Raw genomic sequence first — 14,697 nt, 5'->3', positions numbered from 1 at the left:
GTGGTAGTGGGGTCGCCATGTCGTTGTAGGTAGTCGAGGTAGATGTAGTTAATCTCCTTTGCTGACCGGGCATTTTAATTGGCTCATTGGGAAAAAATAACGTAAGCACGAATTTTCAGAACCAAGGAAAACCAACCGGTAATGTTAAATGCCTGCTAAACTTCACAGCTGTGTATCGCTGGCTTATTAAAAGTTGTCTGGCTTCTTAAAAGTGCCTCCCCTCCTTCTCCCCCCTTCTCTCCCCCCCCCCCCCCACTCTTTTAAAGGACTTACCATACACTGTGCTGACAGTCTTCTTGTTCATTGCGGATCTCACCTTGGCTTTGCACCGTGTGAATTTCAGACGGCACTCCCCTGCTTTCCCTGGCCCCCGCCTTTGCGATGTGTGTGTTCCGTGCTGACAGTCATTCCGGCTCGCCGTTTTTCAGGCGAGTGCCCCCGAGCTTGAAGGTCGCAGACAGTTTGCTGAAAAGTCGCGTAAGTGGGACAGGCTCTTTAGTATCACTTTCTGTTTCTTTTCCCACATCTCAGCATTATTTTCTTCTTTGTGCATTGAGTAAATTGTATTTAAAGGCGACCATTCAGTCTAATTCCACCATATTGCTAATGATGGCAAAAGCTAACCTTTTGTTGTACAAATTCTTTTTTTTCCCCTTGTCCTTTTGTCGATTGCCTTAAATGTGTGGTTTATATATTGACACAAATCATTAGAAACAATTTATCTTCATTTACGCCATCTAACCACCATTATTTTATATATATTACATCCCCATGGTGCTAAAAACAACAATTGGCTTTTTCAATCTGAACCCAAAAATGTAATGTTTCATTCCTGGGCCCATTCAGTTCTGTGCCCTCTCCAAAGTTTAAAATTCCCTCTTTAAAAAGTGGTGTCCAGAATTCTATTTTGGATTTAAGTTCATATTTTATTTTCATAGCTGAGTTTATTGTTTGGAATGATGGGAGTTTTTCATCCATTCATTTCACAATGCACCAGATCTCATTGTGCAAATATGTTTGCAATTAACATTGAAATTAGCAAAAAAAAGTTCAGGGTATTAGGAGAGATAGCCTGTGAATCTCCCAAAATCACCAACTGAATTGCATCCACTGCAATTCAGTTTTTTTTAATAAGAAACAGCATCTCATTCTTTGCCCCCTCTTTTAATGAGCTTGTGCATTTACACGTGAATGACTCTTAAAACTTGCCACGTGAAGTTAGAACTGATAAGGGCATTATAAAAAATGCATCAGAAATTGTTGAGTACATATTTCTCTTAAATTATGTAGAGGATATTGACATTGACGTAACTAGCAAACAGTCTTTATCTTAAATCCTAAATTACTTAGTTTGATTAACAGGTGAAAAATGATTTTAAAAAAGCTATTTTTACCTGTTAATCAAACTATACCAGTCATCATTTTTTAATCGATTATTATATCGTTTAAACAGATTTTAGAAAAAAATGTTTTGCAATGCTGTCTGGTACCATTGGTTTATGGCAGAGTTAATGTTCAATGATAAGCAAATGAGCTTGATTAGAAACATACGCTTATTAAACACTTCCCAAATAATAAAAACTCTACACCATTAAATTATTGTTATTACTTTTCCATTTAATCTCTTTACTGTACCAAATCTTTCATCTTGCAGCTGATTTATCTCTAATGCACCTACTCTAAACCACACCATGCTTTTCCTCATTCCTCCTCTATCCTTGAATATCATTGACAGGAGAAATAATTTACTGTTTCTATCACTCAGGGCCATGATGCACCATTGTACGGACCACACAACAGTCAGATTGCACATCCAGCATGTTACAATGCAGTACATTTTGAGCTGGATTATTCACAATAATGTCTCTATAAAATGTCTCTCACTGCAGAGTGCTCCATTGTGACATGATCTGGGCCCAATATTTTAAAACATTTATCCCAAATGTTGTAAAGCACATACTAACTACACAAACGTGAGTCAAATATAACCAACAAAAAACATTTGAGTAACCTTCTGGGTCCAGGTATTTTGAGATTTTGAGACATAAGTTTTTCTTGAGTACATCATTCACTATTTTTAAGTAACCTGATGTTATGGTGGTGAGTAAATATGGCATTTTATCGCAGGTCCGCCAGCAATTCTAATTATAAGATGGGCTGGCTGAGATTGCCCACAGGCATCCAAGATTGTCTGTCTAGGTTTTTTCCCTCTCCTAGATATCTGTGGACAGGTGATTGTCCTCCGCCACATCATAATCCTCTTATTCGCATGCAGCTTGCTCATGTAGGTTTACTTCTATTTAAGTGAATTCAACAACATTGCAACATAAGGCAAAACTAAAACTAATTACAGTTTTTTTTCTGGCACTTTCCTGTTAATAGATTCAGTCTTGTGGGCAAAAACAGTGTATCATATATTGATGACTGTAAAAAACATCTAATCAAAAAACAAACCTGACAATATGTGAACTCTGATGGCTAAGATGCCAAAAAAAATTACTGTTTCAGTTTAACAGCTGGAAGGTTTGTCTATTTTGTGTCCAAAATTAACTTATACTGCACATAATTGTGCTGCTTATTTGTTATGGGAAGAAAGTTGTACAGCATAGAAGCAAGCCCTTCAGCCCACTGCATCTATGCCGAACATCATGCTTATCAATACTAATGCAGTTGTACAGGGTTTTGGTGAGACCACACCTGGAGTATTGCGTACAGGCTCATTTGCGTACAGTTTTGGTCTCCAAATCTGAGGAAAGACATTCTTGCCATAGAGGGAGTACAGAGAAGGTTCACCAGACTGATTCCTGGGATGGCAGGACTTTCATAGGAAGAAAGACTGGATAGACTTGGCTTGTACACGCTGGAATTCAGAAAATTGAGCGGGGACCTTATAGAAAATTACAAAATTCTTAAGGGGTTGGACAGGCTAGATGCAGGAAGATTATTCCCGATGTTGGGGAAGTCCAGAACTAGGGGTCACATTTTAAGGATAAGAGGGAAGTCTTTTAGGACCGAGATGAGAAAATCATTTTTTACACAGAGAGTGGTGAATCTCTGGAATTCTCTGCCACAGAGTTAGTTGAGGCCAGTTCATTGGCTATATTTAAGAGGGAGTTAGATGTGGCCCTTGTGGCTAAAGGGATCAAGGGGTATGGAGAGAAGGCAGGGATGGGATACTGAGTTGGATGATCAGCCATGATCATATTGAATGGCGAATGGTGCAGGCTCGAAGGGCCCAATGGCCTACTCCTGCACCTAATTTCTATGTTTCTATGTAATCACACGTATGCAGTAATCCCTTTATAAGTTGCTCATTCAGGTATGTGTCCAGATGCCTCTTATATATAAAGGTTACCCTCACTTGACGATTAAAATGCTCTGCTTCCAAAGTTGAGTAACCTTGTATTGTTGTAACTTCCCCTTTCACCCATCGTCACTCGATGTGCAAATGATGTGCAGTCATTTTTAGAGCAATATGAATTAAGACTGAAGCAAAACATATGTTGAATGCGGAGTGGAAAGTACGTGAAAAACTTCTCGAGAATAACATTTCTACACCCCCTAACCCCACACCACCTCAGAATTCTGATAAATTGATCATCCTGAAGAACAATAAAATACCACTATAAAGACAAAACTTGTGAAGTACAACAGATAAATCAAACTCATGCACATTAGTTGCTTGAATCTAAATTGTGCCCAGTTGGTTTCTCTGGAGTGCAAGAGCCATCAATCTTTTGCTGTTAATGGGGGAATCTTGAAATCCACGTGATGTTTGTGTTATTAAATTTCAGTCTAATGAGTACTGCTAATACATTTTGAAGATTTTTGTGAAGTGCTGAATGTGTTTTGCAGCTGGATAATTTGAATGAAACATTAGCCAAACGTTTTACATGACTCAAGGGGGTTTATTTACAATTACACTTATAGCCAAAATTGAATTTAAATGGAAGTTCTATTATCTTCCTTTTCTGACAGTCAGAATGAAGTGTATATGAAGTGCAGATCTTTACCATTCTAAATGATTGTTTCGATAAACTAATTAAATATATTTGAATTGTGAGAAAGGTTGGGGACTTGGATTTAAACTACATTAACAATTTCTTACAATAAAATTAAGCTTTATTTGTTTACAACAAAGGTATCAACGTCAGTAAATTTGGATTTTTCAAGTGATATTTTACACACATTGGGGATAAAATAATTTGTATCAAACACTTTTGTAGTAAATGAAAGACAAATCATTTTTTGTCATGATTCAAGTAACAAAACTTGGTGTGGCAAAATCATCAATGATATTAGCAAATGTTTATCTAATTATCATAACAAATAGCTTGGCTGTGTTAGCAACTATTATGAAAGATTATTTCTCAAGATTTCTTTGCACATGGTTCACTCACCAATGGTTTAGCAATAAAGGGAAATGGTTCCCTGGAGACATTTATGTATTGAAACAAATGATATGCTGCAACAGAAATTTAATTAATCTGCAATGTTTATTGATAACCTCTAGTTTCTTGGCAGTGTATGCTAATCTTTTTCTAATATCTGTGTTGTAGTATTTTAAAACAGTTTTCAAAACTGTACCATGGATTGTGTGATAAAAGTAAATATGACCAAATACATATCTGTGGAAAAGATGTAAGAAAATTAGTTTGGGAAAGAGGCTTCCTCCTTTATTTAATATTAAAGTTTGCTCTGGTCTTAAATTTATTATTGCTATTACAGTACATTATTCAACCTTCAAGTATTGTTTCTTTCACATTTCGAGAGTGTTATCATCATTGTGTAACACTCTTTATTAGTTGGACCAGCATAAATAATGTTGTCAGCAGTTATTACTTCCATCTTATTAGGTGCCAACCCTCCAGGTTTCTCCTGTTGGATTCTTAGAATTGAGCACAAATCTTTCAAGACTTTGCTGCGGGAAGATTATAGGACCAAAACAAAAATCATCTTAATAGTTTTATACAAGAAAGACTGATCTTTGAGAGTTTAAATTAAAAAATCTAAAATCAGTACTCTGTTCCTGCTTTCTCCCCATATCCCTTGATTCCTTTAGCCCTAAGAACTAAATCTAACTCCCTCTTGAAAAGTTTGCCCAAGATAGTCTCTAAAATTCAACCTGCTAATTTGTGAACTCCATGTCCTTTCCAATGTGGAGTTAACATATGTACAAAACGACAGCAGGCTCCATGAAACCCCATGTGTCCCGCTGTTTGAGTTTCCTATATTTTATAATGTTGAATGGTTTTCAAACTAATCAATTAAATGGAATTATAAGACAATTATTTGCCTTTTTTTGTTAGAAGAACAGACTGATTAATTTTACAGAAATGCCCATTGATCCATATTTCCTCCTGTAAGATTAAAAGTTATAAAGTATCAATATTTAGGTGTAGGAAAGAACTGCAGCTGCTGGACACAATTGAAGGTGGACACAAAATGCTGGAGTAACTCAGCGGGACAGGCAGCATCTCTGGAGAGAAGGAATGGGTGACGTTTAGGGCCGAGACCCTTCTTCAGACTGATGTCAGGGGGAGTGGGCGGGACAGAGAAAGAATGTAGTCGGAGACAGTAAGATGGTGGGAAGGAGAAAGGGATGGAGAGAGAGGGAAAGCAGGGGCTATTTAAAGAAGTCATACCGCTGGGGTGTAAGCTACCCAAGCAAAATATGAGGTGCTGTTCCTCCAATTTGCACTGGACCTTACTCTGACAATGGAGGAGGGCCGTATGATTACAGGAAAATAATCCGCCTGTGGGCCGGATGATTTCGGGTTACGGGGCCACATTCGGCCCGGGGGCCGTAGGTTGCTGACCCCTGCCTTAGTTACTGTGACCAGTAACCTGTGACTGTGTTATGTTAAACCCTGTAGCCTTGTGCTAGTTGCCGTTTGGTGTATGCCTTTAAGGCTTGACCCATCTGCTCCGCCTGCCCACATAGGGGTTTGGCCAGTTGATCGACCAGTCAAACCTTCTCTTGGGTGTGGCATCTTTGGCTATTTAAATGAATGTATAATTGTATGCATAAGTCTCTCTGGAATGTGTCAGCATACATTTTTACGTCAAACTATGCAAGATTATATTTGTCTGTTTCTATCAAAATTGAAAAACAAACAGTTCTTAATAACAAGTTTCTGCGGATAGCTAGTGTGTTGTATGTAGATGCCTTCAACGTTACAGTGTGGAATCTGTAGTAGCGACATTGTGTGTATGGTGGTGGGGGATTGCAGATTTCCCTTGGTTTCAGAATTCAAAGCAGGCATTTAATAGTGTCAAGAAGAAAGCAAAATTAAACAGTTGAACAGATAATGTCAAAGAGATAATTTCAGTCAATGTGAAGCACATTAAGAATCTTGAATATATTAGTGGAAAGGATGTGTGACTGGCATAACCAAGGGCAGGCACACCCAGTGAAACTAGAATAGAATTAAGTCACAGAATTTGCAGGCAGTGGTGCTCTTTACGAGAAGAACGCTCAAATATCTATTGAGAATTTCCCCCTCTCCAAAGGTTGAGCTGCCATTTGCATTAAAGAATTCTTGCAGACAGCATAATCGAAATCAAGAAGTATTATGTTTAATTAACTTTGTATGCCATTGTATAAAAATGGAATGGAATGGAATAGAATACTTTATTGGCACATGTGACTAGGCACAGTGAAATTCTTTGCTTGCATACCCAATGTGTACAGGCAAGAAATTTGAGTATATGCATGCTCTCTTATAGTGCAGCACTAAAGTACAAAATATTGTAAAGTTCAGCCACAACCACAGAATGTGCGGAGCTAAAAGACCAAATGCATTTCACATCTGTCTCTCTCATCACTGTACTACATTATCTACAGCAGGCACTCCGAGGCATTGAAGAGATAACACCACAGCTGTCTACACCAAATCCTTCAAATCCATTGGGTAAACTAACCAACATTAGTGTTCTTTCCCAGGTCAGGCCCTCCAGAATTGAAGCCCCAATTGCATTATTTGGCTCTTTTTAGCAGACGATGTTGTTTATGTACCTGATAACAGAAACTCAAAATTGAGCTCTCACGAGTTTGTCTCGTGAACAGAGAGTAAAAATTCATGTAAGTTCTCAAACCCTCCTTGGGAAGATGCAACAGTCCCATTGATTCTTAAGTCCATGAGCACTCAAAATGAAGAAATAACATTTTTGGACAGCACCAAGAACATTGAGACCATACATTGGTAGCACACAGAAGCCCAATTTAAACACCATCTGATAAACTATATCACAGATGGACCCACCAGGCACCTCTGCCCCATCTGTGGGAGCCTCTGAGAATCTCATATTAGCCTCTTCAGAAACCACAGAACTGGGATAGAAGCGAGTCCCTTAATCCTGAGCGATTACTGGAGACCAGTTCTGAGATTTGAATTGATTTGCCGTAGAAGTATCAGAAGAAAGTTTAAAATTTTTCTTTGGGAAATTAAATAAATTGACCATCTTTGTTTCTTTTTGTAAATGGACTGAATAGATTTGGTTTATATGATTAAAATTTAATTTTAATAATCGGTCAAAACATAAAATGTTTATTTGATAATTAGAGTTTGAAAATGAATACATTTTAAGATTTTCTAAATCATTCATGCTTTTCATTTCAGCAAAAGCCGATGAAGTCCTAAAAGCTAGGGAAAGAAAAGAGGAGGATGCCAAAAAAGAGCAAGGTAAAGAAATTTGCTTTAGCTAAAGAGCATTCACACTTTTAAAGCGAATTTTATGGAATGCTATTTCCCACCTTTCTAAAGATGATGTTGACTTTAGATTTGGGGAGATACATGACTACTCATTTATCTAATGCCAAAATTACAGAGAGGCAGGTGATTTCTATTAACAAAGTACTCTACTATTTAAAGATGAATAGCCTGTTTTGTATGTGCAGATATTAAGGTTATTAAATGGTCACACACTAAGTTTTGTGTTGCATTCTCTGAAATATTTAGCAAAGAACAGTACACCATAGCAATAGGCCCTTCATCCCACAATATTTTTGTCGAATCTTCCTGTATGCGATCCATGTCACAGCATATAAATTTGCCTATCTAAAAGCCACTATCATAACTGCTTCTATCTTGCTAGCCACTATCATAATTGCTTCTATCTTGCTAAAAATAAATACTAGCCTTGCACATCTCCTTTAAAATTCCTGACGCTTATACTCAATGAAGGCAACCATACCATACACCTTATTTATCAATCTATCTACCTGCCTTTCCATTTTGAAGGGCCTTGCACTAGATTCTAAGGTCCAACTGTACATTAATGCTGTTTAGAGTCTTGCCATAAACTCAATACTTTTCCCTTGCATTTGACCTCCCAAAGTGCAACACCTCGCACTTGATAGGATTAAACTCTAATTTGCCATTTCTCCACCCATGTCATTAACTGATCTTGATCCCAGTGGGTAGACAAAAATGCTGGACAAACTCAGTAGGTGAGAACAGCATCTATGGAGAGAAGGAACAGGCGACGTTTCGGGTTGAGAGACTGGTGTCGGGGGCGTGGGGGGGGAAGAAAGCAGGAGGTGGAGATAGTAGGCTTGTGGGAGAGCTTGGAAGGGTATTGTTAGCTTTGACAACCTTCCTCTACAAATCCACCTATTCTGGTGTTGTCTGCAAACCTATCAACTAATCCATCTACATTTATGTCCAAGTCATTGATATATATCAGAAACAACTGACATACAAGCACAGATCCCTAACGTAATGCATTTACTTTGAAAAATATTTGTCATAAGTATAGTACATGAAAGATAGGTTTATGATGTGTGTTTCCTTAAACTTACTTTCTCACATATTGTCTTTGTTGAAAATATTTTTTGAATGAACAGCTGCTCCACAGCCAGAATCATTGTAGATATCTGCGTGCTGACTGCTTGCTTTTAGAGTCCATCTAGAAGAGGATAATTTGCCTGAAATTGATCCTGCGGCACTTCAGATATGGATTTAAAACAAAACTTATAAAATATATGGAATTTACAGATGTTGCTCGGTTCCAAGAAAATATAATTTGCTGAAATTTGAGAATGCAGCCTTAAACTATTTGTTTGAACAAAATATGTATTTCATATTCCTCATTTTAAATCATGTAATGTGCACAGAACGTTCTTGGTCTCTCTGACAAGTTGCAAGAGTTGGCTTTATGTACTGCCTGACAGTTGGCCTCAATTTTTGTCTGGACCCGAAAAGGAACTGAGCTTCAATTATGTGCTTAGCCTTGGCAATTATTTAACTCCAGATCCAGATTATTTGCTAATAATTGGCCAGATTTTTGCAGAGAAATGTTGACTGATTTACTCAGAACAATTGACAGTTCCTGCATAAATAGCATATGTTTCAGATTTCAATGCATGCATGTGCACGCAATGACTATTCATACCTACTGATGGCTATTCATTCTTTTGTCTTTTGCCTATTACATTCCGACACTGAAGTTCGAGTAGTGTTTGAAAATTCATTACTTGCAGCGGAAAATCCACTGGAACTAGTGGAAGGTGCCATTCTCTATTGATTTCAAAGGAATAAACTGTTGTGAGGGATTGAGTATTCATTCATTTTGATTTCCTTAACATTAATAGATCTAAGTATTTTTAAACATAATAGTTTTATTTCAGTTTTAGAACTATCCTAAACCTCTGGCCCAGGGGGCATGCAAAGATTTTCTCAGCAACTTTGGGAAGAGGGATTGTTCTGAACCCTGCATATGATGCCAGTTGCATTGTAGGCTTCCTGGTTAAAACTTGCTGGTGTATAAGGCCCTCCCACTGAAAATTTGGCCAGTTTCTTTTGGCAAGCCCAATTAATCTACATCAACTATATTTTGGCAAGTTCTCATTATGTTAATCTCACAGATCATGTGTGATTTTTATAATACACAGCTAAATGGTAAATGCAGGCAACTTGCTGCTCAGCAAGCTATCACCATCAAAGTCAACAGATCTATCGAGATTGAAGAAAATGTCGTTGATGTGAAATAAATGGGGTTTCAATAGGTCTTTGGTAAAATATCACATTATTGGCCTGTCATCAGGATCAACATGCATAGATTATAAGGGATTAAAAAATGTTCACTGTACTTCGATGCACGTGACAATAATAAACTAAACTAAAACTAAACTAAATACATAGCTTTGATATAAGCACATAACGTTAGTTTGTATGAATGGCAGAGCTACTTTCCATCACTCTCTCTCTCTCACTTTTGGTAACTGATCTTACTCAACAGTTTTATATACTTTTGATGCCATTCATTGCAATACAGTGGAGGTATAGATATCAAATTGAATGATATTTGTATATTTTTGGACAAATAGACAAAATCAAGTTATGGATATCTGATAAAACAGAACCAGCTTCTTCCCAACGTCGTTAATTCCCACGTGCACAGCTATTTCCAGCTGTTTACCTTCCCTCTCGAGGATGTTCTGAAGTTGGTCAATGACATCTTGAACCCTGGCACCAGTGAGGCAACAGACCATCCTCGAGTCTCGCCCGCCGCCGCAGAATCCCCTGTCCGCATCTCAGACAATGGAGTCACCCACCACTATGGCTCTGCCCGAAGTCAGTCTCGCCGGTCGAGTCTCATAGCTAGGATTGGAGTCACCGACCTGTCCGCCGCTCGGACTGGAAGTGTCGTCTGTCCCGACAGCTCCCAAGACCTGTTTTCATTAGGCACAGCCACCTGCACTCCATGTTTACTCCCCTTTCTCACAGTCACCCATCTTCGCTCTTCCTGTATCCTTGGCGTGACAAACTCACTGTAGGTCCTGTCCAGGAAACTCTCGTTTTCCCGGATGGCCCTGGGGTCATCCAACGGCTGCTCCTGTTCCCCAACATGTTCATTCAGGAGCTGCACCTGGACATAATTTCTGCAGGTGTCGTTTCCAGAAGTTCCAGCGGTGTCCCTGACTTCCCACATCCTGCAGGAAACACACTGCACCAACTTGCCTGCCATTTCTTCAGTGGACAAAAATCACAAATTTCGATCAAGTGGAGCATCCTTGCCGAAGACTCTCAAGGCAAAGACTCACACTTTACTCACCAAGGCACTTCACCTCCACAAGGCCGCTCCCAACATGGCCGCTCCTCTGCAGCTGCACTGTTACCTAATCAACTGCTTTAGGGCTAATTTGTAAATTACTCGAACCTGGGCCTATGGCGCTCTTTTTTAATCTTCTCTCCCTTTGACTCACCTACTTCCAGCCAATACTCTGGCTGCTGTTTCTCTCCGAACTTCACGGAAAACCATCTCCGACCTTCACGTAATACAATTTCTCATTGTTTGCTGTAAGATGCATCTCTGTCAAAATCAATTTTATTTGGAAATACTTCTGGCATCTTCACAATATCGAACCGTTTCACTTCCAATGAAAGGACTGACATTTGTTTGAAAATACATGCCTTGAAAGTATTTCGCAAATTGTTCAATACATCTTGACAGACCAGTCTCAATTTCCTTCTCAAAATTTTCATCGGTAAAGAGGTAGCCTGAGATGATCATTGCATGCGTCCTCCTTTCAACCCTACAGTTTAGAATGGAGAAACTCTATGACAATTCTAGCCAACTTTCGGAGACATGAAAGGTATGTGTGGGTGTAAGCGATCTGAAGGCAGTGCTTGAAGGAAGACTGTGGACCTCACCACTAGACTGACCATTATTTGAAATTAAACTTACTTCAGTGAAAATAGAATACATTAAAATTACTATAATCTAGCATTGCCAAAACTTTGTTCATGCCGGATTAGCAAAGTTTCCAGACTGTTGCCTATCGTTCACACTAATACCTCAATACATTTATAATGCATTTTTTAAAAGAGATATTACAGTTTTGTAATAAATTTCCCAGTGTACCAGGTAAGTTTAAAAGGAGTCTTTTTTTTTCCAATTTTTACAAAAATTGAAGTCGAGGTACAAATTGCAAAAATTCTGCAGACCATAAAAATCTGATATAAAAACAAAATTGTGGTGATATTCAGCCTGTTAGGCAACAGCTGTGGAGAAAGTTTCAGGTTGATAACCTAAATATTAGATCAGCATTTTCTGTTTTGTATTTAAATTGAAATAATCTTCCTCTAATTGTTGCTCAATGACTTTCTGTTTTGCACTTTCCACATGCATGATAATGTCACAATTTAATGAAAATTCTGAGCATGAGTTTACCTGGCATTGGTTTGTTAGATAAAGTGAACAGGGTTGGCCACACAGATTAGAGAAAGAATTCCACTGCAATATCTCCACAAGGTATGTCGACTTTGAAGTTCACCTCCTCTCTCCGACAAGTTCTGCAACACCCTCTCTCACTGTTCTCTGTATCTCTCTCTCTCCCCTGACTCAAGTCTGAAAAAGGGTCTCGACCCGAAATACCACCCATTCCTTCTCTCCAGAGATGCTGCCTGTCCCGCTGAGTTACTCCAGCATTTCGTCTCCTAATTTGAGGAAGAACATCCTTGTGATTGAGGCAGTGCAGCGTAGGTTCACGAGATTGATCTCTGGGATGGCGGGGCTGTCATATGAGGAAAGATTGAAAAGACTAGGCTTGTATTCACTGGAGTTTAGAAGGATGAGGGGGATCTTATAGAAACATATAAAATTATAAAAGGACTGGGCAAGCTAGATGCAGGAAAAATGTTCCCAATGTTGGGCGAGTCCAGAACCAGGGGGCCACACTCTTAGAATAAAGGGGAGGTCATTTAAAACTGAGGTGAGAAAAAACTTTTTCACCCAGAGAGTTGTGAATCTGTGGAATTCCCTGCCACAGAGGGCAGTAGAGGCCAAATCACTGAATGGATTTAAGAGAGAGTTAGATAGAGCTCGAGGGGCTAGTGGAGTCAAGGGATATGGGGAGAAGGCAGGCACGGGTTATTGATAGGGGACGATCAGCCATGATCACAATGAATGGCGGTGCTGACTCGAAGTGCCTAATGACCCTCTCCTGCACCTATTTTCTATGTTTCTATGCATCTATCTTTGGATTAAACCAGCATCTGCAGTTCTTTCCTACAAGAGAAAGTAAAGGGCCTGTCCCACCTACGACATCCTACAACCACACAGGCAACAACCGAAGTCAACCTACGTTCACCAGCGACAAGCTACACCCTGTCAGCGACAACTGAAGACAACTCCATCGCTGGTACCTGTCGCCGGTTGACGTAGGTAGTCGCCAATGGAATTCACCAAGATCATCACCCGGCGACAACGTACGTCACCTGGCAACAACCTGCGTCATCCTGGCGACATCTACGACAGCACCTACGACAGGAGAAGCCAAGCTACGTCAAGCCCACAGTCGCCGAAAGGTTTTGAACATTTCAAAATCCAGCGACGACAAGAAAAAAGTTACGACTCTTTAGGCGACTTGGGACGACCATACAGGCGTTACTCCGCGACCATGTGACGACATGGTCACCTGTAGTCACCGAAAAAATCGGCTAAGTGGGACACGCCCTTTAACATTCTCTTTCCCCTTCGATGGATCTGAAGGTTCCTGAGCTAATAATTAAGAAGCAGAGTTTCATTTTTATTTTAGCCAATATTTATCTCAAAACTAACATGTACAATATTGCTCTATCCGATGATTTATATTGGTATTTGGTGGATATACCAACGACTCTTGGCTATTTGTTCTGAGAAAACTTTTAGTGAGTGGTGTTTCAAAAGAATTCACAGCCATCTGGAACTTGTCTGTGCAACCCATGATCCAGCCCCCACCACCCTGAATGTCCAGCAGGCATTTGAGGCTCCGTTCTTCCTTGGTTTCAGTTGATCGGCCACTCATTCCGTGCAGGTGTTTCCTTGTGGCTGATTGCGCCGTGGATGAAAATATAGCTGGCCTCACATCTCACGGAATCGTGGTGACACAGAACACACTTGGGACCCTGTCGCAGAAGGAAGGACATGTTGAACAGAGACACTGAAGGCCGAATTGGAATTTTAAAAAGGCCAAGCCAAAGCAAGAGAGAATTGCAAAGCAATCACAAATCCAAAATAATTGACAAATATAAAGACCTAATGTGCATAGTGCACAATAACCACCAGAAAAGCAGCATTACCTGTTGGAAAATGAAAGTAGCAATATCAATCTTCCTCCTTCCTACATAAATGGCAGATATTAACAGTGCTTTTTTGTGACTCGGATGGCATTCTGGCAACTCTTTAAAAAATAAACGGCATTATTTTGTTTTTGTCACAGTGACACATATATTTATATATTGTGCATACAGTTGTCTACAAAAAAATGCACTGAATATTGCAGACAAGAAATAACTTTGACAGATTTGAGGGGGAGATAAAAAATACACAAAGAGATAGAATGAGTTGTTCAATTGATTGGGATGGAAGAACTAGTTGGACTGTCAGAACTAAACATGAGTTATGACAACTCAAAATAGAAACCATTAAAAACATGAGCCATCTGGTAAATTGTCTACAATATTTTAACCCAACAATACACGGAGTTAAAAAGCATTTTAACAAAAAAAATGTTCCTGGAGTTTTTGATCTGCAGCTCGATGTTGAAATCCCAGTGGATGCAGACCACCTATTTTTGATGGACAGTGGAGATCCAATCCAACTTTCCATGTAGGATCTGTTACCTGAGAACCGGGAGAATGTCTCCATCTAAGAATCTAACCTTCTTCAGAATCTTAGAATGGTTTTAGTCGATTTCAAATGGTTTTTGTT

At 39.2% G+C, this 14,697-nt stretch overlaps 1 protein-coding gene across 1 annotated transcript in view; it reads left to right on the top strand.

Annotated features, from left to right (window-relative positions):
• rsrc1 (arginine/serine-rich coiled-coil 1) overlaps positions 1-14,697 on the top strand; it is a 272,809-nt gene that overhangs the window by 207,335 nt on the left and 50,777 nt on the right. The window contains exon 11 of the mRNA XM_055645333.1: positions 7,623-7,685. Within this exon, the coding sequence (XP_055501308.1) occupies positions 7,623-7,685 (63 nt within the window). The remainder of the gene's footprint in view (positions 1-7,622; positions 7,686-14,697) is intronic.

The sequence above is a fragment of the Leucoraja erinacea genome, chromosome 14 (assembly GCF_028641065.1).
Source record: "Leucoraja erinacea ecotype New England chromosome 14, Leri_hhj_1, whole genome shotgun sequence".
NCBI classification, from domain to species: domain Eukaryota; kingdom Metazoa; phylum Chordata; class Chondrichthyes; order Rajiformes; family Rajidae; genus Leucoraja; species Leucoraja erinaceus.
The sequence above is the reverse complement of the archived record's forward strand: the minus strand, read 5'-3'. Positions and strand labels throughout refer to the sequence as shown.